Source organism: Dendrobates tinctorius, unplaced genomic scaffold (assembly GCF_039654945.1).
Source record: "Dendrobates tinctorius isolate UK_male_01 unplaced genomic scaffold, ASM3965494v1 ptg000324l, whole genome shotgun sequence".
NCBI classification, from domain to species: domain Eukaryota; kingdom Metazoa; phylum Chordata; class Amphibia; order Anura; family Dendrobatidae; genus Dendrobates; species Dendrobates tinctorius.
In genome coordinates this window covers 918856-946367 of record NW_027361991.1, presented here as the reverse complement: position 1 = coordinate 946367, position 27512 = coordinate 918856, and the positions used below count along the sequence as shown (strand labels likewise).

Below are 27512 nucleotides of genomic sequence, written 5' to 3'. Positions count from 1 at the left end.
CCGTATCCCTGGATAACATGTATGGATAGCGTACACATTCAAAATATATGTCTCAGGAGGCAGGCTCAGACGGTGTTAGGCCCAGTATGGATTGCACGTGATTGCACAAAGGTTAGAAAGGGTACCGTATCACCGGATAACATGTATGGATAGCATACACATTCAAAATATATGTCTATACAGCATGAGGCAGGCTCAGACGGTGTTAGGCCCAGTATGGATTGCACGTGATTGCACAAAGGTTAGAAAGGGTACCGTATCCCCAGATAACATGTATGGATAGCGTACACATTCAAAATATGTCTCAGGAGGCAGGCTCAGACGGTGTTAGGCCCAGTATGGATTGCACGTGATTGCACAAAGGTTAGAAAGGGTACCGTATCCCCGGATAACATGTATGGATAGCGTACACATTCAAAATATATGTCTATACAGCATGAGGCAGGCTCAGACGGTGTTAGGCCCAGTATGGATTGCACGTGATTGCACAAAGGTTAGAAAGGGTACCGTATCCCCGGATAACATGTATGGATAGCGTACACATTCAAAATATATGTCTATACAGCATGAGGCAGGCTCAGACGGTGTTAGGCCCAGTATGGATCGCACGTGATTGCACAAGGGTTAGAAAGGGTACCGTATCACCGGATAACATGTATGGATAGCGTACACATTCAAAATATATGTCTATACAGCATGAGGCAGGCTCAGACGGTGTTAGGCCCAGTATGGATTGCACGTGATTGCACAAAGGTTAGAAAGGGTATCGTATCACCGGATAACATGTATGGATAGCGTACACATTCAAAATATATGTCTATACAGCATGAGGCAGGCTCAGACGGTGTTAGGCCCAGTATGGATTGCACGTGATTGCACAAAGGTTAGAAAGGGTACCGTATCCCCGGATAACATGTATGGATAGCGTACACATTCAAAATATATGTCTATACATCAGGAGGCAGGCTCAGACGGTGTCAGGCACAGTATGGATTTGACGGCCCAGATTACACAGCGGAGTAGCAGGGAGAGGTAAAGATTGCAAATGCTGGGGCCCTGCCCAAGCAAGGGGGGCCCACTCGTGGGCGTCGGTACTGGCACTGGGCCCCTCATAGTACAGCGGTGTGTCTGACGGCGGGTGTGTACCACCACCGTCAGAGACACTTGATTGCACTATGAGGGACCCTGTGCCAGTGCCCGCGCCCAAGAGTCGGCCTACCCACCTGTCCAGGGCAACGGCACTCGCACGGTGTCGTGCGCTAGGTGGTGACCCCGGCCATGGGGGGGGGGAGGCAGCACAGTTAGGGAGTTTTAGAAAGTGGCATATGTTGATGTTGGACATTCAGCTGATGCAAAAGGCGAAATAGGTGAAGTACCAGAAAGAGGTGGACCAAAGCAAGCCATTTTTCTGTCACCCTATGTGTCATCAGGGGAAGGTGGGACAAAATCCTTGGAAACCCATGCGTGGTTCATTTTAATGAAGGTTAGATCATCCACATTTTGGGTTGACAGACGGGTCCTTTTTTCTGTCAGGATTGATCCAGCTGCACTGAAGACTCTTTCCGATAGCACACTTGCAGCTGGGCAAGCGAGCTCCTGTAAGGCATATTGGGCCAATTCAGGCCAGGTGTCCAGTTTAGCGGCCCAATAGTCAAAGGGGAATGACCTGTGTGGGAGAACATCGATATGGGAGGAAAAGTAGTTTGTAACCATAGTTGACAACTGCTGTCTCCTGTCACTTTCCATCGATGCAGTATTACCAGTTGTGTGAGCGGTATTTGAAAAATCAGTCCACAACATTGTCATGAAACCCCTGTCTCCAACGCCACTTCTGCTGTGTGCACCACGAACACCTCTGCCAAGCTGCCCCCGGCCCGTACGGCTCGTGTGAGAACCATCACCGCTGCTGTGTGCTGGGAATGCCTCAAGCAACCGATTTACCAGAGTTGCTTGTTTATTAGCCAATATTAGGTCAAGATTCTCCTGTGGCATGATGTTTTGTAATTTGCCTTTATAGCGTGGATCCAGGATGCTGGCCAACCAGTAGTCGTCATCGTTCATCATTTTGGCAATGCGGGGGTCCCTTTTTAGGATCCGCAAGGCATAATCTGACATGTGGGCCAATGTTCCCTGTGTCAATGATGCACTGCGAGTGCTGGGTGGAGGAGCACTTTCTGGCAAATCCACATCCCTCCAGTCACGCACAAACCCTGTACCAGACCTTGCCACGCCAACATTTTCACTTGCCCCACGAGATGCATCCTCCTCCCCTAAGTAATCATCCCCATCATCATCCTTCTCCTCCTCTTCTTCCTCCACCTCGTCCAGGAGAGGTCCCTGAGCAGACAATGGCTGAATGTCATCAAGGATTCCCTCCTCCTCTTCCTCCTCATCAACATTGGCTGCAGACGCCTGCTCCTTAAGGTGCGTCAAAGTTTGCATGAGCAGACGCATAAGTGGGATGCTCATGCTTAGGATGGCGTCGTCTGCGCTTACCAGCCGTGTGCATTCCTCAAAACCCTGAAGGACTTTACAAAGGTCTTTCAGCTTCGACCACTGCACACCTGTCAACTCCATGTCTGCTCTCAAAGTGCCTGGCCGTGTATCCTCCCACAAATGCATTATGGCCTGCCTCTGCTCGCACAGCCGCTCCACCATGTGCAGGGTGGAGTTCCACCTTGTTGCAATGTCGATAATGAGGCGGTGGTTGGGAAGGTGGAGCAATCGCTGCAGCTTCTGCATACGAACGGAGTGTACAGGCGACCGGCGGATGTGCGCGCACAGTCTTCGCACCTTATGGAGCAGGGCTGTTAACTCCGGATAATTTTTGAGGAAGCACTGCACCACCAGGTTCAAGGTGTGAGCCAAGCAAGGTATGTGGCTGAGTTTTGAAAGGGCTATGGCTGCCACAAAATTACGGCCGTTATCACTAACTACCTTGCCTGCCTCAAGATGTACACTGCCCAGCCATGACTCAGTTTGTCGCTTCAAGTACTCGGCCAGCACCTCGGCGGTGTGTCTGTCGCCCAAACACATCATCTGCAACACAGCCTGCTGACGCTTTCCACTAGCTGCTCGATAGGGGGACACATCGTGTGCAACAGTGGCAGCTGCAGATGGAGTGCTCGTACGACTGCGCTCTGTGGACGAGCTTTCGCTTCTGGAGGAGGAGGAGGAGGGTCGAACGCCTACAGCCAACTGTTTCCTATACCGTGGGCTAGGCAGCACTGTCCCACCACCGCTGTCCCCTGTGGACCCTGCATCCACCACATTAACCCAGTGCGCAGTGATGGACACGTAACGGCCCTGGCCATGCCGACTGGACCATGCATCAGTTGTGAGGTGCAGCTTTCCGCTCACTAACTGCTTGAGTGCATGGACAATGCGGTCTTTCACATGATGGTGGAGGGCTGGGATGGCTTTGCGAGAGAAGAAGTGGCGACTGGGTAGGTCATAGCGTGGTACTGCATAGGCCATGAGTTCGCGGAAAGCTGTGCTTTCCACCAACCGAAAGGGCATCATCTCAAACGAGATTAGTTTGGCAATGTGGGCGTTCAAACCCAGTGTACGCGGATGAGAGACTGAGTACTTTCTTGAACTACTCATAGTGTCTGGGAGGGTGAGCTGGACTTGAGAGCTGCATATGGTGGAAGTAGCGGTGGACAGGGCGGACTGAGAGAGGGTTGATGATGGTGATGGAGTTGGTGTTCTTTCTGATGGCCTAGAATCAGTCTTTCGTTGATATAACAGTGGGATTCCCTGACTGCTGTGGTCTTGCAACGACACCTCAACATTTGCTGCTGTGCTAACCGGTGGGCTTACAGTGGGGGAAACAATGTAGCGTTGCTGACTACCTTCGTTGTGATCAGTTGCACATGTGGCACTTGAGGTTTGGTGTTGTGTCCACGCTTGCAAGTGCATGCTGGTTAAATGTCTAAGCATGCAACTGGTATTCAAATTTTTCAGATTTTTCCCTCGGCTAAAGGTCTTTGCGCACTTCTTACAGATAACCTTGGCCTGATCATGAGGATTTTGTTCAAAAAACTGCCACACTGCACTCTTCCTACTTTGGCAGACATTTTGCGGCCTAGCACGCTGTGATCTTTTGACCCTCTGGACAAGCTGTCCAGGAACTCTTTTGATGTTTGGAACCTGTCTTTGGAGTGCTTCGGGCCTGCCAGATAACAGCTGTTGCGATGTCGATGTCTGCTGTGGATGCTCCTCATCTGAGCTATTGGAAGCAGCACCCTCTTCCCCCAATGGATGCCAATCTGGGTCAACAACTGGGTCATCCATCACCTCCTCTTCAATGTCATGTGCACCTTCCTCTGTGTCACCGTGTATGGTGGTATAGTGTGCGGGAAGGGGCACCTGAGTCTCATCAGGGTCAGAATCTGGCTCTGTACACTGCGAGGACAATGTAGTGCTCTGAGTGAATGTACCAGCAGAATCATCCATCAGCGGCTGTGCATCAGTGCACTCCATGTCAGATTCATCTTGGCCTGGGTAATTCACCATTTCACTTGATAATCCAGGCATGGTATGTGAAAACAGCTCCATGGAGTAATCAGTAGTATGGCCTGCGTCATCCTTCAATCTTGGTTGGGGTGAAGGACACAAGGAAAGGTGTGGTTCATGAACATGAGCCTCCAATGACGACTCAGTGCTTTTACTTTTTACAACTGAAGAAGAGGAGGCGATAGAGCTGGAGGCTGAGTCAGCAATGTAAGACAAAACTTTTTCCTGATGCTCTGGCTTTAAAAGCGGTTTGCCAACTCCTAGAAAACTAAGCGTTCGAGGCCTTATGTAGCCAGACGATGACGCAGGGTCAGCACCTCCTGCATTCGGTCCTATTTTGCTCTTTCCACTACCATCAGATCCACCACCAACACCATCATTACCAGCTGCCAACCCCCACCCAATTCCACGGCCTCTTCCACCAGCCTTCCTCATTTTTGGTAGAAATGTAGACAAAATTCCACAAACTATATAGTAATGTAAAACAAGGTACAAGGTGTCTATAGGACAGGGGAGATTTTGAATATCTGCACACACTTTTGGACACTGGACACTTTTGGATTGTGTGAGGCCCACTGATATCTGAGCGCTATGTGACAGGCTCGATGGCACTGCTGTGACAAAGTGACTAGAGGATAAGGGAGATTTTGAATATCTGCACACACTTTTGGACACTGGACACTTTTGGATTGTGTGAGGCCCACTGATATCTCAGCGCTATGTGACAGGCTCGATGGCACTGCTGTGACAAAAGTGACTAGAGGATAAGAGAGATTTTGAATATCTGCACACACTTTTGGACACTGGACACTTTTGGATTGTGTGAGGCCCACTGATATATCAGCGCTATGTGACAGGCTCGATGGCACTGCTGTGACAAAAGTGACTAGAGGATAAGGGAGATTTTGAATATCTGCACACACTTTTGGACAGTGGACACTTTTGGATTGTGTGAGGCCCACTGTTATCTCAGCGCTATGTGACAGGCTCGATGGCACTGCTGTGACAAAAGTGACTAGAGGATAAGGGAGATTTTGAATATCTGCACACACTTTTGGACACTGGACACTTTTGGATTGTGTGAGGCCCACTGATATCTCAGCGCTATGTGACAGGCTCGATGGCACTGCTGTGACAAAAGTGACTAGAGGATAAGGGAGATTTTGAATATCTGCACACACTTTTGGACACTGGACACTTTTGGATTGTGTGAGGCCCACTGATATCTCAGCGCTATGTGACAGGCTCGATGGCACTGCTGTGACAAAAGTGACTAGAGGATAAGGGAGATTTTATATATCTGCACACACTTTTGGACACTGGACACTTTTGGATTGTGTGAGGCCCACTGATATCTCAGCGCTATGTGACAGGCTTGATGGCACTGCTGTGACAAAAGTGACTAGAGGATAAGGGAGATTTTGAATATCTGCACACACTTTTGGACACTGGACACTTTTGGATTGTGTGAGGCCCACTGATATCTCAGCGCTATGTGACAGGCTCGATGGCACTGCTGTGACAAAAGTGACTAGAGGATAAGGGAGATTTTGAATATCTGCACACACTTTTGGACACTGGACACTTTTGGATTGTGTGAGGCCCACTGATATCTCAGCGCTATGTGACAGGCTCGATGGCACTGCTGTGATAAAAGTGACTAGAGGATAAGGGAGATTTTGAATATCTGCACACACTTTTGGACACTGGACACTTTTGGATTGTGTGAGGCCCACTGATATCTCAGCGCTATGTGACAGGCTCGATGGCACTGCTGTGACAAAAGTGACTAGAGGATAAGGGAGATTTTGAATATCTGCACACACTTTTGGACAGTGGACACTTTTGGATTGTGTGAGGCCCACTGTTATCTCAGCGCTATGTGACAGGCTCGATGGCACTGCTGTGACCTAAGTGACTAGAGGATAAGGGAGATTTTGAATATCTGCACACACTTTTGGACACTGGACACTTTTGGATTGTGTGAGGCCCACTGATATCTCAGCGCTATGTGACAGGCTCGATGGCACTGCTGTGACAAAAGTGACTAGAGGATAAGGGAGTTTTTGAATATCTGCACACACTTTTGGACACTGGACACTTTTGGATTGTGTGAGGCCCACTGATATCTCAGCGCTATGTGACAGGCTCGATGGCACTGCTGTGACAAAAGTGACTAGAGGATAAGGGAGATTTTGAATATCTGCACACACTTTTGGACACTGGACACTTTTGGATTGTGTGAGGCCCACTGATATCTGAGCGCTATGTGACAGGCTCGATGGCACAGCTGTGACCTAAGTGACTAGAGGATAAGGGAGATTTTGAATATCTGCACACACTTTTGGACACTGGACACTTTTGGATTGTGTGAGGCCCACTAATATCTGAGCGCTATGTGACAGGCTCGATGGCACTGCTGTGACAAAAGTGACTAGAGGAAAAAGGGAGATTTTGAATATCTGCACACACTTTTGGACACTGGACACTTTTGGATTGTGTGAGGCCCACTGATATCTCAGCGCTATGTGACAGGCTCGATGGCACTGCTGTGACAAAAGTGACTAGAGGATAAGGGAGATTTTGAATATCTGCACACACTTTTGGACACTGGACACTTTTGGATTGTGTGAGGCCCACTGATATCTCAGCGCTATGTGACAGGCTCGATGGCACTGCTGTGACAAAAGTGACTGGAGGATAAGGGAGATTTTGAATATCTGCACACACTTTTGGACAGTGGATACTTTTGGATTGTGTGAGGCCCACTGTTATCTCAGCGCTATGTGACAGGCTCGATGGCACTGCTGTGACCTAAGTGACTAGAGGATAAGGGAGATTTTGAATATCTGCACACACTTTTGGACACTGGACACTTTTGGATTGTGTGAGGCCCACTGATATCTCAGCGCTATGTGACAGGCTCGATGGCACTGCTGTGACAAAAGTGACTAGAGGATAAGGGAGATTTTGAATATCTGCACACACTTTTGGACACTGGACACTTTTGGATTGTGTGAGGCCCAATGAATATCTGAGCGCTATGTGACAGGCTCGATGGCACAGCTGTGACCAAAGTGACTAGAGGATAAGGGAGATTGGATTGCTTTTGAAAAAGCAGTTTGCGGAGCAGTGGGTAAACAGCAATGCCAGCCTGTCAGGAAGCCTTAAAAGGCAGCCCAACAACCAACACCACTGATACACCACTATATAGCCTCCCCTTGCACTGCACACACAGTGACTGGTGTGTTGTGCAGGCCAAATTGCTATCAGCAGCAGAAGCAGTTTTTTTTTCTTCTCAGCAGGACAAAAAAAAAAAATTGGGATTGCTTAAGCAGTTTGAGGCCCAATGAATATCTGAGCGCTATGTGACCGGCTCGATGGCGCAGCTGTGACCAAAGTGACTAGAGGATAAGGGAGATTGGATTGCTTTTAAAAAAGCAGTTTGCGGAGCAGTGGGTAAACAGCAATGCCAGCCTGTCAGGAAGCCTTAGAAGGCAGCCCAAGAACCAACACCACTGATACACCACTATATAGCCTCCCCTTGCACTGCACACACAGTGACTGGTGTGTTGTGCAGGCCAAATCGCTAGCAGCAAAAGCAGTTTTTTTGTCTTCTTCCCTGCCTAACGCTCTCCCTACAGAATCAGCAGCAACCTCTCCCTATGCTAAGATCGGCAGAAGTAAGATGGCGGTCGGCGTGCACGCCCTTTTATACCCCCTGTGACGCCCACCAAAGCAAGCCAATCACTTGCATGCCCTTCTGAAAGATGGTGGTCACCCGTGCCTATGTCATCACGTTGCCTACAGTGTCCGTGGATCCTGATTGGCTGAAAAAGAGCGCAAAACAAACTTTTGAAACGCGACTTTGGCGCGTAAGTCGCCGACCTCGTGGCAGACCTCATCCTAGGGTCGGGTTTCGTTTCATGAAACCCGACTTTGCCAAAAGTCGGCGACTTTTGAATTTTTTCGACCCATTTCGCTCAACTCTAGTATTAATTATTACAACGCCAGAATGATAGGTGTTAATAGCTGTTCACTTTCTTGAGTGACATCTACATACAGTAGATTTTCATTTGTGGATTATACTTTTTGCTGGTGTTGAAGGACCAGTTGCCTCCTGCAAGAAGAAACTTACCTTATTTCCAAAATTTCTATATCTTTGTAGCCTTCCAAATCTTTATAGACTTCTCTCATCTATATAAACAAAGAACGAAGGTTATTGCTTTTGCCAGAATGAAGTTGAAAATATATTTTCCGCATATGTACTAGAGCATACAGTGGCATGTAAGAGTTTGGGCACCCCTGGTCAAAATTACTGTTATTGTGAAACAATTAAGCAAGTTGTAGATGAAATGATCTCTAAAAGGCCTAAAGTTACAGATGACACGTTTCCTTTGTATTTTAGACAAAAAAATATGTTTTCATCTTTTACATTTTAAAAATTACAAAATGGAAAATGGTCTGGGCATCCTACATGATTTGTACACCCGTTTGCAAATATCACAGCTTGTAAGCGTTTTTTTTGTAGCCAGCCAAAAGTCTTTCAATTCTTGTTTGAGGGATTTTCATCCATTCTTCCTCGGAGAATTATCCAGTTTTATGAGATTCCTAGGTCGTCTTCCATCCTCTGCTATTTTGAGGTCTAGCCACAGATTTTCAATAACGTTCAGATCAGGTGACTGTGAGGGCCATTGTAAAACTTTCAGTTTTTGATTTTCAACTTTTGAGGTCATCTGTTGTAGATTTTGACCTGTTTAGGATCATTATTCCTTTCTAGAAGCCATCCGCTTTTGAATTTCAGCTTTTTTACAGATGGTGTTATGTTTGCATGAAGTAGTTGTTTAAGTTTCATTGAATCCATTCTTTCCTCTGCCCATGAAATGTTCCATGAGCAATTTACTGCAACACAACCCCAAAACATGATTGCTCTGCCCCCATGCTTAAGGGTTGGAGATATATTCTTTTCCTTTTCCCTTTAATCATTGTGGCCAGAAAGTCCTATTTTAACATCGATCCACAGGACTTTTTTCCAAAATGTATCAGGCTAGTTTAGATGTTCTTTTGCATACTTCCAATACTGAATTTTATGGTGAGGATGCAGGCCATGGCATGAAGACCATTTCTGTGCTGGTGTCTCTGAATAGTACGAAAATGTATCACAACTCGTAGTCTGCTAAATCTATTTGAAGGTCTTTTGCAGTCAAACATGGTTGCCTCTCTAGCAATCCTATAAGCAACTCTCACTGATTGCTTGGTCTTCTAGACCTTATCTTGACCTCCACTTTTCTTGTTAACTGTTATTCCTTAATTATATTTCAAACTGAGGAAACGGAAACTTGAAAATACTTTGCTATCTACCTATAGCCTTCTCCTGCTTTATGGGACTCCACCATTTTTATTTTTAGAGTGCTAGGCAACTGCTTAGAAGAACCCATGGCTGTTGTTTTTTGGCACAAGGTTAGAGGAGGCTGGGCTTTTATAAAGCTGGGAAATTTGCATCACCTGCCCTTTCCTAACAATGATAATGAACAAGCCGTAACCCTAACAGGCTAATTAAGATCTCAAACCCTTGTCAAAGTTATCTGAGCACACAAATCTTCAAGGGTGCCCAAACATTTTCATCGGCCCATTTTCCTTTTTATCATTTTTAAAATGTGCAAAATTAATATATATATAGCCTAAAATGAAAGGAAATGTGTCATCTTTAACTTTAGGCTTGTTAGAGATCATTTCATCTTCAAATTGCTTAACTGTTCACAATAACAGTAATTTTGACCCGGGGTGCCAAACGTCTACATTTCAATGTAGTTGGATAAACTCACTGATTTCGGTCAGATGTACTAACAATCTTATGTGTTCAGAGATCTATGAGGATAGGACATGTTGAACTTGAATACTCTATACTTTTATATTAACACAGAAAAGTGGTCACCAGAGGTGTCTGGCATCAGTTTACTCTTCTCCCCACATTGTGAACACATTTATATGGGTGAAAATCAAAAGGAAAAACCATCAGCCGGCAGCTCTTAAAGGGAATCTTTCACTTTTTTTTGCATATAAGATGCGGCCACCGCCATCAGGGGCTTATCTACAGCATTCTAGAATGCTGTAGATAAGCCACCGATGTAACCTTAAAGATAAGAAAAATGAGTCATATTATACTCACCCAGGGGCCCTCCGCTCCGGTACGGGTCCGATGGGTGTCACGGTCCGGGTCCGGCACTTCCCATCTTCTAGCTATGATGTCCTCTGCTTCCCGTCCCGGCTCCGGCGCAGGCGTACTGCTCTGCCCTGTTGAGGGCAGAGAAATGCAGTGCACAGGCACCGAGAAAGGTCAGAGCGGTCCGGCACCTGCACACTGCAGTACTCTCCTCTGCCCTCAACAGCAAAGAAGAGGACGTCATCGCTAGAAGATGGGAGTTATCGGACCGGACCGCGACACCCATCGGACCAAGACCAGACGTCGACCGCCCCTGGGTGAGTATATTATAACTCGTTTTTCTTATCTTTCAGGTTACATTGGTGGCTTATCTGCAGCATTCTAGAATGCTGTAGATAAGCCGCTGATGGCGGTGGCCGCATCTTTTATGCGAAAAAATAGGTGACAGATTCCTTTTAAAGGTGTATGGCCGCCTTTCATTGTTTTGTCTCCTTACCTCGTCTTTAAACTCTGTTTCAAATTCTTTATATTCTTCTGATTGATTGTTTTTATAGTTCTCATCAAAAGGTTTGTTAGTGATCTTCAATTCTACCTTCACAGAAGTTTCCACGGACTTTACTGCAAGAAAAAATAAGAAGATATAAAATTGACTTTCAACAGCTCATAAAAAACATCCAGAAGTAAATGATGCCTGTTATATAGTAACTCCAGTTTACTTGAAGCCTGCTTCAAAATGTTGCCAAATTTTTGAGAACATTTTTTAACCCAATAATAAAAGTATCAGAAGACTGGCCTGTAGGCTACCAGAAGAAAATTGCTGACTTTTCTAATTAGACATAATAGCAGGCTGTGATGTTCCCTCTCCTGCATAGCAATATTAGAAATCAGATGTCACATGTCCTCAATATCATTGAAAATGATAACAGGTCACGTAAAGCCAGAATAGCCCGAAGCCCGAAAATAATAACTTACCAGGTTCAATTCTATCTAAGATAGTTTCACAACGAGGACCATAGAACAAATCTGTACAAATACATTTGATTCCATCATAGGATCCTCCATTTTGGCATATGACTGTTAAAGAAGAAAATTAAAGTAGGAAAATGTGATCATTAGAACACGAATGTATCCAGATTTATGATATAATTTCAGCTAAGAAAGCCTCCTCTTCACTTGAGCAGTCACAGAGGGCAGACTTTACCCATTTTCTATAATTCAATAGTCAGGTTTACTCTATAGGCTGTGACAGAATGAGCAGAGTCATCTCATCGTTAGATTAGGGGTGGTTAATGAAAGCTTGCCTATACTGCTGAAAACCTAAATAACACTGTGACATGGGACTGCCATTTTACCCCTAAAAAAGGATTTTTTAGCCTTTGAAGAATATGTGGTGAGAACAGAACTTTTTTTCAGAACTACACTCCATATTCCCTGAAGTGCCGCATTGCTAAAGATATCTAAGGAATCTATCAGTAGGATCAACCCTCTATATCGGCATGTAGGTCTTAGGTAGCAGAATAAAATAATACCATGTTATCTGCGATCCCTTTTATTCAAGAAAAATCCACTTTTTTATTAATATTTAAATGAGCAGTAAAGATCTATGGGCTGGACATAGATCTCCCTGAGACTCTGCCTCCAAATCTTATTTTAAATGAAAGGGGGCATTACATGTCTCACACTGGTAACTCCTCTTTCATATAAAATAAGCTCTGGAGGCAGATACTCAGGGAGTTTAGTGTCTGGTCCATAGATATTCTTAGCAGCTCTTTTACTTATTAAGAAAAATATGGATTTCTCTGGAATAAGACAGTGGATCGCAAATATTAAGGTGTCTTTTTATTCAATTTTCGTATGTCCTTCATGCTCATCCAGAAGGCTTTGGAGGGTTGAGCTTACTGACAGATTACCTTTAACTAAAAGTTTGCCTCACACTCCTTGAGAAAGCTACCTGGCGAAACGTACGTTGGAGCTATTGAATATTCATATGTGGTAATTTATCTGTATTTATGTGTGTTTAGAATATCTGCTGGATGTCATTATAAGTAAATACTTCGGCCTCTTTCACATTTCAGTTTTTTGCCATCAGTCGCAATCCGCCAAATTTTGAAAAAAAAAACAGATCTGGCGACTGTTGCCGCCGGATCCATTTTTTTCTCATAGACTTGTATTAGTGACAGATTCCAACTGATGGCCGCACGTTTCATCCATCGTTCGCAGGATCCATCCGGAATTGTTTGTCCAGCGGCCGGAGACGACGGACAAAGTAACGTTTTTTGTCTCCGTCGAAAAGTCAGACAGCGACAGATCCAGCGCCGTCCGTCGTTTGCTAGAATGGAAGCCTATGGGCGCCGGATCTATACACACAAGACCTCCATTAGTTTTATAAAAATAACTTATGCAACAAAATAAAGACATAACTAAAGTCTCATGTTTGAAATTTAGACCATATAATCATTTTAATTCCATCACAGTGGTTTTTTACTTCCACATTCTGGAAGCCACAGTTATTGGGTATATACAGTGGGGAAAAAAAGTATTTAGTCAGTCAGCAATAGTACAAGTTCCACCACTTAAAAAGATGAGAGGCGTCTGTAATTTACATCATAGGTAGACCTCAACTATGGGAGACAAACTGAGAAAAAAAAATCCAGAAAATCACATTGTCTGTTTTTTTTTCATTTTATTTGCATATTATGGTGGAAAATAAGTATTTGGTCAGAAACAAAATTTCATCTCAATACTTTGTGATATATCCTTTGTTGGCAATGACAGAGGTCAAACGTGTTCTGTAAGTCTTCACAAGGTTGCCACACACTGTTGTTGGTATGTTGGCCCATTCCTCCATGCAGATCTCCTCTAGAGCAGTGATGTTTTTGGCATTTCGCTTGGCAACACGGACTTTCAACTCCCTCCAAAGGTTTTCTATAGGGTTGAGATCTGGAGACTGGCTAGGCCACTCCAGGACCTTGAAATGCTTCTTACAAAGCCACTCCTTCGTTGCCCTGGCAGAGTGCTTTGGATCATTGTCATGTTGAAAGACCCAGCCACGTTTCATCTTCAATGCCCTTGCTGATGGAAGGAGGTTTGCACTCAAAATCTCACGATACATGGCCCCATTCATTCTTTCATGTACCCGGATCAGTCGTCCTGGCCCCTTTGCAGAGAAACAGCCCCAAAGCATGATGTTTCCACCACCATGCTTTACAGTAGGTATGGTGTTTGATGGATGCAACTCAGTAATCTTTTTCCTCCAAACACGACAAGTTGTGCTTCTACCAAACAGTTCCAGTTTGGTTTCATCAGACCATAGGACATTCTCTCAAAACTCCTCTGGATCATCCAAATGCTCTCTAGCAAACTTCAGATGGGCCCGGACATGTACAGGCTTAAGCAGTGGGACACGTCTGGCACTGCAGGATCTGAGTCCATGGTGGCGTAGTGTGTTACTTATGGTAGGCCTTGTTACATTGGTCCCAGCTCTCTGCAGTTCATTCACTAGGTCCCCCCGCGTGGTTCTGGGATTTTTGCTCACCGTTCTTGTGATCATTCTGACCCCACGGGGTGGGATTTTGCGTGGAGCACCAGATCGAGGGAGATTATCAGTGGTCTTGTATGTCTTCCATTTTCTAATTATTGCTCCCACAGTTGATTTCTTCACTCCAAGCTGGTTGGCTATTGCAGATTCAGTCTTCCCAGCCTGGTGCAGGGCTACAATTTTGTTTCTGGTGTCCTTTGACAGCTCTTTGGTCTTCACCATAGTGGAGTTTGGAGTCAGACTGTTTGAGGGTGTGCACAGGTGTCTTTTTATACTGATAACAAGTTTAAACAGGTACGATTACTACAGGTAATGAGTGGAGGAAAGAGGAGACTCTTAAAGAAGAAGTTACAGGTCTGTGAGAGCCAGAAATCGTGATTGCTTGTTTCTGACCAAATACTTATTTTCTACCATAATATGCAAATAAAATGAAAAAAAAACAGACAATGTGATTTTCTGGATTTTTTTTTCTCAGTTTGTCTCCCATAGTTGAGGTCTACCTATGATGTAAATTATAGACGCCTCTCATCTTTTTAAGTGGTGGAACTTGCACTATTGCTGACTGACTAAATACTTTTTTTCCCCACTGTACATCACCATAGTTATTTGAAGGCTTGTTTTATGTTGCAATATTTTGGGATACATAAACCTAACTTTTATTTGTTTGTTTTTTTGGGTGGTGGTGAATAGAAAAAAAAAACAATTCCTTGATTGTATATTTATATATGTACTAGCTATGAATCCGTTCTTCCGTTCTATGCCCGGGTGGCGAGCATTTTTATTGGTATATGGTCTCCCATCCTGGTATGTGCTGCCCCCCCTATCCTGGTATGCATGGTGCCCTCACCCCCCAATCATGGTATGCATGGTCCCCCTCATCCCTATCGTAAGATGTATGGTACCCCCTCACCTCCCAATCCTGATATGCATGGTACCCCTGATCCCCCAATCCTGGTGTGCATGGTCCCCCCCTCATCCCTATCATAAAATGTATGGTACCCCCCAATCCTGTTATGCATGGTACCCCCTCATCTATATCCTGGTATTCATGGTTTCCTCAACCCACATTCAGGGTATACATGGTACCCCCTCATCCCTATCATGGTATGCATGGTCCCCTCACCCCCCAATCATGGTATGTATGGTCCCCTCACCCCCCAATCCTGGTATGCATGGTCCCGTTACCCCCCCAATCCTGGTATGCATGGTCCCCTTACCCCCCAATCCTGGAATGCATGGTCCCCTCACCTCCCAATCCTGGTATGCATGGTCCCCTTAGCCCCCAATCCTGGTGTGCATGGTCCCCTCACCCTCCAATCTTGGAATGCATGGTCCCGGATCGGTAAGGTGTTGTGCCAGAGATCGCAGTATGCGTTCAGTGCTTACGCATACTGCGATCTCCTGGGCCACCCTCCTCATCCCCAGTTGCGTTACTCTGTCCAGACTGCACATGTACGTCACGCTTGCATAGTCTATAAAGGTTTCGGACAGAGTGACGCTCCCAGCATTATATTATAGATAACTTTGGTGTTTTGGGCGAGACCCTTCATCTTCCCTTAGGCGCTTCACTCACCACTGACAACAGCGAAGGCGATAATCAATTATTGCCAATCCGAGCTATTGAATCGAGATGCAATGACTATATATTGAAGCTAAAGTTCATTGCTGATAAGGTGGGCCCAGCTCCTAACCCAGTGACATACTGGAAAATCTACTAGTTGTTAGTTGTCAGATGCAAAAATTGCCAAAGACAAAGATTGCATTAACTTGCTGACTAGTTTTGTAATGGTATCTTTATGTATGTTTTGGATGTTATGCTTTTTTTATGGCGGTGTATTATTCACAATTCAGTTAAAATGAATTTATAAAACGACATTTGCCCATATATTAATCTCGGATTTAGAAGCAGAGAAAATAACTGAGAAGTACAAATACCTTGTGGTGGTTTTGTTGTAGGTCTGGTTGTAGTAGTTGTGGTTGTAGCAGTTGTGGTTGTAGTAGTTGTAGTTGTAGCAGTTGTAGTTGTAGTAGTTGTGGTTGTAGTAGTAGGTGCAGTTGTATCTTTAATTGTGGTAGGCATTGTTTCTTGTTTTGTTGTTTGGGGTGTTGAGGACACAGGAGGTTTAATTGTAGGAGGTGCGGTTGACACTGCTAATGTAACAATCACAGGAACCGTAGTTTTGGTGGAACCAGGTACCTGAGTTTGTGCACTTGTGGTGTCACTTGGTCTGACAGTTGCTGAAGCCGTCATGGATGGCAATGACGATGGTTTAGCTGTTACATCAGTCACAAGAAAGGTTGGGTCATATGTTGTTTCAGTTGCAAGAGACAAGTCTGGTTTTGTAGTAGAAATATCCCCAATTGATGGTGAAGTTTCTGAGGCTAAAGTTTTTGCTCCTGTATCAGTTGTTTTATCAGTTATAATAGCTGTTTGGTCATGAGTTGTTTGAATTACTGGAGAAGATATCGGCTTTGTCGAAAAATCAGTCCAAACTGTTGGGGTTTTTCCCATGGTTGAAGACTTTCCTAATGTTGTATGTATTGTTTTATCACTTGCAATAGTTGTTTGGCCATGTGTTGTTTGAGTAAGTGGAGAAGATTCAGGTTTTGTTGAAAAATGAGTCCCAAATGTTGATGTTCTTCCCAAAGTTGAATATTTTTCTAATGTGGCAGCACTTGTTTTATCAGTCACAACAGCTGTTTGAGCACGTGTTGTATGAGACACCAAAGTTGTTTCAAATCTTGTTGTAGAACCTGCTGAGGAAAGGTCTCCTACTGTTGAAGATGATAATTCAGATACTCCTAAGGAACCTACAGATGTTTGCACTATTGTCGATTTTGTAAAAGTAGGTTGAACTCCATCTGTTACACTGGTTTCTTGACTTAATCTTGTTGTTTTCTCAGCTGTTGCTGCTGAAGATGCTGGAAATGTTTGGTTAGTTGTTATTTTGGTCACAAAAGTGGTATCATCAGGTATAGGAGATACAACGGTTGAACCAGATTTTGTGGTTGAAGGCACCACTGATGTTTCTTCATTTGTAGCAATAGTTGTTTTCAAAGTACCTGTTTCAGATGATTTCGCATCAGTTGGTGAAGTAGAGTGTCTTCTTGTTGAGAAGTCTGAAGATGATTCAGGGGTTGTTAAATCATTAGAAGTCAATGTTCCTTCTGTCCTCTTAGTGGTCACTGAAGTTAGTTTTACTGTTGTTTTGTCAGTGTCTGAGCTTATTGGTAATGTTTGATCAGTTTCTGCCTCAGTCACAAGAGCTGTTGCCAACTCTGTTGTAAGCGTCATGAGAGTTGAACCTTGTTTTATGGTAGAAGCCACTTGTGATGTTTCATCTTTTGTAGCTGCTGTTACTGGAAATGTAGGTGATGATGTTTTAGGTAATAGTGTAATTTCTGCAGTTTTTAGACGAGTAACAGTGGATGAACTCGGTTGTGATGTTTCTCCTGGTTGATTTGAGGTAGTTAAAGCTGTTTGTAGGGTTGTTGCCTCGGTAGAGGGTAATGATTCTGTTGTCTTAATTGTTCCTGGCTTCGAGTTTGCTGATGTTTTATCACTTACCATTGTTTTTGAAGTCATTGTTAGTGCTGGTTCAGTAGTTAAATCGGTCACTTGATCTGTTTCTGCAAGTGTTGTCCTAGAGGATTCTAATTTTGTGTTACCAGTGGCTAGAGATTCTAATGTCAATGTTGTTTCGGTTGTCGTAGATGTGTCTGTTGTACCAGCTACTTGACTTGTTACTTGTTGTGTCGTATCAGGTACCGGATATGTTTCGGTCAGTGTTATAGAAGAAACGTTGTCAGTCATTTGAGTAGATCTTTGTGATACACCTGCAGTTTTTGGCTCTGAAGAAGTTCCTCCTGTTGTTCTATTTGGAATGGAGAGTGGAGATGAAGTCGCTTCACGTGTTGTATCTAGAAGTGACGTTGTTTTTGATATCTCAGTATCGGTGGAAATGTCAGATGCTGTAGATGTCTTGCCTGTTGTATATGAAAATGATGATGTTTCTGCTGTTGTGGGACCTGGTACTATTGATGCATCTTCTGTTGTGACATCAGACAAAGTTACTAAAGGCACTGTAGAATAGAGAAATGTTGTTTCTTCCTTTGTTGTATTGAAAATTGGGGTGATTCCAGGGAATGTTGAGCCTTTTGCAAATGTTGAATCAACTACTGTAGATGTTCCTGCTGTTGTGGAATCTGTTTCTAATGATGCTATATCTGTGGTTATATCAGATGTTGGCGATGTTACTATGTCATCTGTTGTTTTATCTGATATTAGACTTGTTTTCGTTGATAATTCGGGTGATGAAGAACTTTTTGTAGTTCTTATATCAACCAGTGGAGATGTTTCTGTTTTTGAGTAATCTGTTGTTTTATCATATACTGGAAATGTTTCTGATGAAGACTCTGTAACAGGGGATGTTTTTGTAGTTTCTTTAATTTTTGATGTTGTCTCTTCTGTTGTAGCGTCTGTAACTAGTGATGTCTCTCCTGTGGTAAAAACATATAGTGGTGATGTTTCTGTTGATTTTTCAGATGATACAGTTTCAGTTATTGGTGTTGATCCAACTTCAGGTGTTACATCGGTTAGAGGTGATGAACGTACTTCAGTTGATACATCAGTCAAAATAGTGGATCCTACTTCAGGTGATACATCAGTTACTGCAGTTGATCCTATTTCAGGTGTTACATAAGATGCAGATGTGGATCCTACTTCAGGTGATACATCAGTTACAGGTGATGATCCTACTTCAGGTGATACATCAGCTACTGGTGATGATCCTACTTCAGGTGATACATCAGTTACAGGTGATGATCCTACTTGAGGTGATACATCAATTACTGGTGATGATCCTACTTCAGGTGATGCATCAGATACAGGTGTTGATCCTACTTCAGGTGTTACATCAGTTACAGGAGATGATCCTACTTCAGGTGATACATCAGTTACAGGTGATGATCCTACTTCAGGTGATACATCAGATACAGGTGTTGATCCTACTTCAGATGATACATCAGTTACTGAAGTTGATCCTATTTCAGGTGTTGCATCAGTTACTGAAGTTGATCCTATTTCAGGTGTTACATAAGATGCAGCTGTGGATCCTACTTCAGGTGATACATCAGTTACAGGTGATGATCCTACTTCAGGTGATACATCAGTTACTGAAGTTGATCCTATTTCAGGTGATACATCAGTTATAGAAGTTGATCCTATTTCAGGTGTTACATAAGATGCAGCTGTGGATCCTACTTCAGGTGGTACATCAGAAACAGGTGATGATTCTACTTCAGGTGATACATCGGTTACAGCTGTGGATCCTACTTCAGGTGATACATCAGTTACAGGTGATGACCCTACTTCAGGTGATACATCAGTTACAGGAGATGATCCTACTTCAGGTGATACATCAGATACAGGTGATGATCCTACTTCAGGTGATACATCAGTTACAGGTGATGATCCTACTTCAGGTGATACATCAGATACAGGTGATGATCCTACTTCAGCTGATACATCAGATACAGGTGATGATCCTACTTCAGGTGATAAATCAGCTATGGGTGATGATCCTACTTCAGGTGATACATCAGTTAGAGCTGTGGATCCTACTTCAGGTGATAAATCAGATACAGGTGTTGATCCTACTTCAGGTGATACATCAGTTACAGGTGATGATCCTACTTCAGGTGATACATCAGATACAGGTGATGATTCTACTTCAGGTGATACATTGGTTACAGCTGTGGATCCTACTTCAGGTGATACATCAGCTATGGGTGATGATCCTACTTCAGGTGATACATCAGTTAGAGCTGTGGATCCTACTTCAGGTGATAAATCAGATACAGGTGTTGATCCTACTTCAGGTGATACATCAGTTACAGGTGATGATCCTACTTCAGGTGATACATCAGATACAGGTGATGATCCTACTTCAGGTGTTACATCAGTTACAGGAGATGATCCTACTTCAGGTGATACATCAGTTACAGTTGTTGATCCTACTTCAGGTGATACATCAGTTACTGAAGTTGATCCTATTTCAGGTGTTGCATCAGTTACTGAAGTTGATCCTATTTCAGGTGTTACATAAGATGCAGCTGTGGATCCTACTTCAGGTGATACATCAGATACAGGTGATGATTCTACTTCAGGTGATACATTGGTTACAGCTGTGGATCCTACTTCAGGTGATACATCAGCTATGGGTGATGATCCTACTTCAGGTGATACATCAGTTAGAGCTGTGGATCCTACTTCAGGTGATAAATCAGATACAGGTGTTGATCCTACTTCAGGTGATACATCAGTTACAGGTGATGATCCTACTTCAGGTGATACATCAGTTACAGGTGATGATCCTACTTCAGGTGATACATCAGATACAGGTGATGATCCTACTTCAGGTGTTACATCAGTTACAGGAGATGATCCTACTTCAGGTGATACATCAGTTACTGAAGTTGATCCTATTTCAGGTGTTGCATCAGTTACTGAAGTTGATCCTATTTCAGGTGTTACATAAGATGCAGCTGTGGATCCTACTTCAGGTGATAAATCAGATACAGGTGTTGATCCTACTTCAGGTGATACATCAGTTACAGGTGATGATCCTACTTCAGGTGATACATCAGTTACAGGTGATGATCCTACTTCAGGTGATACATCAGTTAGAGCTGTGGATCCTACTTCAGGTGATACATCAGTTACAGGTGATGATCCTACTTCAGGTGATACATCAGATACAGGTGATGATTCTACTTCAGGTGATACATTGGTTACAGCTGTGGATCCTACTTCAGGTGATACATCAGCTATGGGTGATGATACTACTTCAGGTGATACATCAGTTAGAGCTGTGGATCCTACTTCAGGTGATAAATCAGATACAGGTGTTGATCCTACTTCAGGTGATACATCAGTTACAGGTGATGATCCTACTTCAGGTGATACATCAGTTACAGGTGATGATCCTAATTCAGGTGATACATCAGATACAGGTGATGATCCTACTTCAGGTGTTACATCAGTTACAGGAGATGATCCTACTTCAGGTGATACATCAGATACAGGTGATGATCCTACTTCAGGTGATACATCAGTTACAGTTGTTGATCCTACATCAGGTGATACATCAGTTACTGAAGTTGATCCTATTTCAGGTGTTGCATCAGTTACTGAAGTTGATCCTATTTCAGGTGTTACATAAGATGCAGCTGTGGATCCTACTTCAGGTGATACATCAGATACAGGTGATGATTCTACTTCAGGTGATACATTGGTTACAGCTGTGGATCCTACTTCAGGTGATACATCAGCTATGGGTGATGATCCTACTTCAGGTGATACATCAGTTAGAGCTGTGGATCCTACTTCAGGTGATAAATCAGATACAGGTGTTGATCCTACTTCAGGTGATACATCAGTTACAGGTGATGATCCTACTTCAGGTGATACATCAGTTACAGGTGATGATCCTACTTCAGGTGATACATCAGATACAGGTGATGATCCTACTTCAGGTGTTACATCAGTTACAGGAGATGATCCTACTTCAGGTGATACATCAGTTACAGTTGTTGATCCTACTTCAGGTGATACATCAGTTACTGAAGTTGATCCTATTTCAGGTGTTGCATCAGTTACTGAAGTTGATCCTATTTCAGGTGTTACATAAGATGCAGCTGTGGATCCTACTTCAGGTGATACATCAGTTACAGGTGATGATCCTACTTCAGGTGATATATCAGTTACTGGTGATGATCCTACTTCAGGTGATACATCAGTTAGTGCAGTTGATCCTATTTCAGGTGATACATCAGTTACAGAAGTTGATCCTATTTCAGGTGTTTCATAAGATGCAGCTGTGGATCCTACTTCAGGTGATACATCAGAAACAGGTGATGATTCTACTTCAGGTGATACATCGGTTACAGCTGTGGATCCTACTTCAGGTGATACATCAGTTACAGGTGATGACCCTACTTCAGGTGATACATCAGTTACAGGTGATGATCCTACTTCAGGTGATACATCAGTTACAGGTGATGATCCTACTTCAGGTGATACATCAGTTACAGGTGATGATCCTACTTCAGGTGATACATCAGATACAGGTGATGAACCTACTTCAGGTGATACATCAGATACAGGTGATGATTCTACTTCAGGTGATACATTGGTTACAGCTGTGGATCCTACTTCAGGTGATAAATCAGAAACAGGTGTTGATCCTACTTCAGGTGATACATCAGTTACAGGTGATGATCCTACTTCAGGTGATACATCAGTTAGAGCTGTGGATCCTACTTCAGGTGATACATCAGTTACTGCAGTTGATCCTATTTCAGGTGTTACATAAGATGCAGCTGTGGATCCTACTTCAGTTGATACATCAGATACAGGTGATGATCCTACTTCAGGTGATACATCAGTTACAGGTGATGATCCTACTTCAGGTGATACATCAGATACAGGTGTTGATCCTACTTCAGGTGTTACATCAGTTACAGGTGATGATCCTACTTCAGGTGATACATCAGTTAGAGCTGTGGATCCTACTTCAGGTGATACATCAGTTACTGCAGTTGATCCTATTTCAGGTGTTACATAAGATGCAGCTGTGGATCCTACTTCAGTTGATACATCAGATACAGGTGATGATCCTACTTCAGGTGATACATCAGTTACAGGTGATGATCCTACTTCAGGTGATACATCAGATACAGGTGTTGATCCTACTTCAGGTGATACATCAGTTACAGTTGTTGATCCTACTTCAGGTGATACATCAGTTACTGAAGTTGATCCTATTTCAGGTGTTGCACCAGTTACTGAAGTTGATCCTATTTCAGGTGTTACATAAGATGCAGCTGTGGATCCTACTTCAGGTGATACATCAGTTACAGGTGATGATCCTACTTCAGGTGATACATCAGATACAGGTGTTGATCCTACTTCAGGTGATACATCAGTTAGTGCAGTTGATCCTATTTCAGGTGATGCATCAGTTACAGAAGTTGATCCTATTTCAGGTGTTTCATAAGATGCAGCTGTGGATCCTACTTCAGGTGATACATCAGATACAGGTGATGATTCTACTTCAGGTGATACATCGGTTACAGCTGTGGATCCTACTTCAGGTGATACATCAGTTACAGGTGATGACCCTACTTCAGGTGATACATCAGTTACAGGTGATGATCCTACTTCAGGTGATACATCAGTTACAGGTGATGATCCTACTTCAGGTGATACATCAGTTACAGGTGATGATTCTACTTCAGGTGACACATCAGATACAGGTGATGATTCTACTTCAGGTGATACATTGGTTACAGCTGTGGATCCTACTTCAGGTGATACATCAGTTATGGGTGATGATCCTACTTCAGGTGATACATCAGTTATGGGTGATGATCCTACTTCAGGTGATACATCAGTTAGAGCTGTGGATCCTACTTCAGGTGATAAATCAGTCACAACAGTGGATCCTACTTCAGGTGATACATCAGTTACAGGTGATGATCCTACTTCAGGTGATACATCAGTTACAGGTGATGATCCTACTTCAGGTGATACATCAGTTACAGATGATGATCCTACTTCAGGTGATACATCAGTTAGAGCTGTGGATCCTACTTCAGGTGATACATCAGTCACAACAGTGGATCCTACTTCAGGTGATACATCAGTTACTGCAGTTGATCCTATTTCAGGTGTTACATAAGATGCAGCTGTGGATCCTACTTCAGTTGATACATCAGTTACAGGTGATGATCCTACTTCAGGTGATACATCAATTACTGGTGATGATCCTACTTCAGGTGATACATCAGATACAGGTGTTGATCCTACTTCAGGTGTTACATCAGTTACAGGAGATGATCCTACCTCAGGTGATACATCAGTTACAGGTGTTGATCCTACTTCAGGTGATACATCAGTTACTGAAGTTGATCCTATTTCAGGTGTTGCATCAGTTACTGAAGTTGATCCTATTTCAGGTGTTACATAAGATGCAGCTGTGGATCCTACTTCAGGTGATACATCAGTTACAGGTGATGATCCTACTTCAGGTGATACATCAGTTACTGAAGTTGATCCTATTTCAGGTGATACATCAGTTATAGAAGTTGATCCTATTTCAGGTGTTACATAAGATGCAGCTGTGGATCCTACTTCAGGTGATACATCAGAAACAGGTGATGATTCTACTTCAGGTGATACATCAGTTACTGGTGATGATCCTACTTCAGGTGATACATCAGTTACAGAAGTTGATCCTATTTCAGGTGTCACATAAGATGCAGCTGTGGATCCTACTTCAGGTGATACATCAGATACAGGTGATGATTCTACTTCAGGTGATACATCGGTTACAGCTGTGGATCCTACTTCAGGTGATACATCAGTTACAGGTGATGACCCTACTTCAGGTGATACATCAGTTACAGGTGATGATCCTACTTCAGGTGATACATCAGTTAGAGCTGTGGATCCTACTTCAGTTGTTACATCAGTTTCAGGCGATGATGCTAGTTCAGGTGTTACATCAGTTACTAAAGTTGATGCTATTTCAGGTGTTACATAAGATGCAGCTGTGGATCCTAATTCAGGTGATACATCAGTTACTGGTGATGATCCTACTTCAGGTGATACATCAGTTACAGAAGTTGATCCTATTTCAGGTGTCACATAAGATGCAGCTGTGGATCCTACTTCAGGTGATACATCAGATACAGGTGATGATTCTACTTCAGGTGATACATCAGTTACAGGTGATGATCCTACTTCAGGTGATACATCAGTTACAGGTGATGATCCTACTTCAGGTGATACATCAGTTACAGATGATGATCCTACTTCAGGTGATACATCAGTTAGAGCTGTGGATCCTACTTCAGGTGATACATCAGTCACAACAGTGGATCCTACTTCAGGTGATACATCAGTTACTGCAGTTGATCCTATTTCAGGTGTTACATAAGATGCAGCTGTGGATCCTACTTCAGTTAATACATCAGTTACAGGTGATGATCCTACTTCAGGTGATACATCAATTACTGGTGATGATCCTACTTCAGGTGATACATCAGATACAGGTGTTGATCCTACTTCAGGTGTTACATCAGTTACAGGAGATGATCCTACCTCAGGTGATACATCAGTTACAGGTGTTGATCCTACTTCAGGTGATACATCAGTTACTGAAGTTGATCCTATTTCAGGTGTTGCATCAGTTACTGAAGTTGATCCTATTTCAGGTGTTACATAAGATGCAGCTGTGGATCCTACTTCAGGTGATACATCAGTTACAGGTGATGATCCTACTTCAGGTGATACATCAGTTACTGAAGTTGATCCTATTTCAGGTGATACATCAGTTATAGAAGTTGATCCTATTTCAGGTGTTATATAAGATGCAGCTGTGGATCCTACTTCAGGTGATACATCAGAAACAGGTGATGATTCTACTTCAGGTGATACATCAGTTACTGGTGATGATCCTACTTCAGGTGATACATCAGTTACAGAAGTTGATCCTATTTCAGGTGTCACATAAGATGCAGCTGTGGATCCTACTTCAGGTGATACATCAGATACAGGTGATGATTCTACTTCAGGTGATACATCGGTTACAGCTGTGGATCCTACTTCAGGTGATACATCAGTTACAGGTGATGACCCTACTTCAGGTGATACATCAGTTACAGGTGATGATCCTACTTCAGGTGATACATCAGTTAGAGCTGTGGATCCTACTTCAGTTGTTACATCAGTTTCAGGCGATGATGCTAGTTCAGGTGTTACATCAGTTACTAAAGTTGATGCTATTTCAGGTGTTACATAAGATGCAGCTGTGGATCCTAATTCAGGTGATACTTCAGTTCCAGGTGAAGATCCTACTTCAGGCGATACATTGGTTGCAGGTGATGATCCTACTTCAGGTGATACATCAACTACTGATGATGATCCTACTTCAGGCGATTCATCGGTTACAGGTGATGATCCTACTTCAGTTGATACATCAGTTACTGGTGATGATCCTACTTCAGGTGTTACATAAGATGCAGCTGTGGATCTTACTTCAGGTGATACATCAGTTCCAGGTGATGATCCTACTTCAGGCGATACATTGGTTGCAGGTGATGATCCTACTTCAGGTGATACATCAACTACTGGTGATGATCCTACTTCAGGCGATTCATCGGTTACAGGTGATGATCCTACTTCAGTTGATACATCAGTTACTGGTGATGATCCTACTTCAGGTGTTACATAAGATGGAGCTGTGGATCCTACTTCAGGTGACACATCTGATACAGGTGATGATTCTACTTCAGGTGATACATCGGTCACAGCTGTGGATCCTACTTCAGTTGATACATCATTTACAGGTGATGATCCTACTTCAGGTGATACATCAGATACAGGTGTTGATCCTACTTCAGGTGATACATCAGTTACTGAAGTTGATCCTATTTCAGGTGTTGCATAAGATGCAGCTGTGGATCCTACTTCAGGTGATACATCAGTTACAGGTGATGATCCTACTTCAGGTGATACATCAGTTACTGAAGTTGATCCTATTTCAGGTGATACATCAGTTATAGAAGTTGATCCTATTTCAGGTGTTACATAAGATGCAGCTGTGGATCCTACTTCAGGTGATACATCAGAAACAGGTGATGATTCTACTTCAGGTGATACATCAGTTACTGGTGATGATCCTACTTCAGGTGATACATCAGTTACAGAAGTTGATCCTATTTCAGGTGTCACATAAGATGCAGCTGTGGATCCTACTTCAGGTGATACATCAGATACAGGTGATGATTCTACTTCAGGTGATACATCGGTTACAGCTGTGGATCCTACTTCAGGTGATACATCAGTTACAGGTGATGACCCTACTTCAGGTGATACATCAGTTACAGGTGATGATCCTACTTCAGGTGATACATCAGTTAGAGCTGTGGATCCTACTTCAGTTGTTACATCAGTTTCAGGCGATGATGCTAGTTCAGGTGTTACATCAGTTACTAAAGTTGATGCTATTTCAGGTGTTACATAAGATGCAGCTGTGGATCCTAATTCAGGTGATACTTCAGTTCCAGGTGATGATCCTACTTCAGGCGATACATTGGTTGCAGGTGCTGATCCTACTTCAGGTGATACATCAACTACTGATGATGATCCTACTTCTGGCGATTCATCGGTTACAGGTGATGATCCTATTTCAGTTGATACATCAGTTACTGGTGATGATCCTACTT

General features: G+C 43.3%; 1 protein-coding gene across 1 annotated transcript in view; it reads right to left on the bottom strand.

Annotated features, from left to right (window-relative positions):
- LOC141074123 (uncharacterized) overlaps nt 1-26984 on the bottom strand; it is a 236798-nt gene extending 209814 nt beyond the window's left edge. The window contains exons 1-9 of the mRNA XM_073561654.1: nt 26971-26984; nt 26812-26822; nt 26431-26714; nt 25588-25598; nt 19396-19406; nt 16155-18902; nt 11654-11755; nt 11178-11299; nt 8657-8715 (exon numbers count right to left, since the gene is read on the bottom strand). Coding sequence (XP_073417755.1) covers nt 8657-8715; nt 11178-11299; nt 11654-11755; nt 16155-18902; nt 19396-19406; nt 25588-25598; nt 26431-26714; nt 26812-26822; nt 26971-26984 — 3362 coding nt within the window. The remainder of the gene's footprint in view (nt 1-8656; nt 8716-11177; nt 11300-11653; nt 11756-16154; nt 18903-19395; nt 19407-25587; nt 25599-26430; nt 26715-26811; nt 26823-26970) is intronic.
- Between the last annotated feature and the right edge of the window lie 528 nt (nt 26985-27512).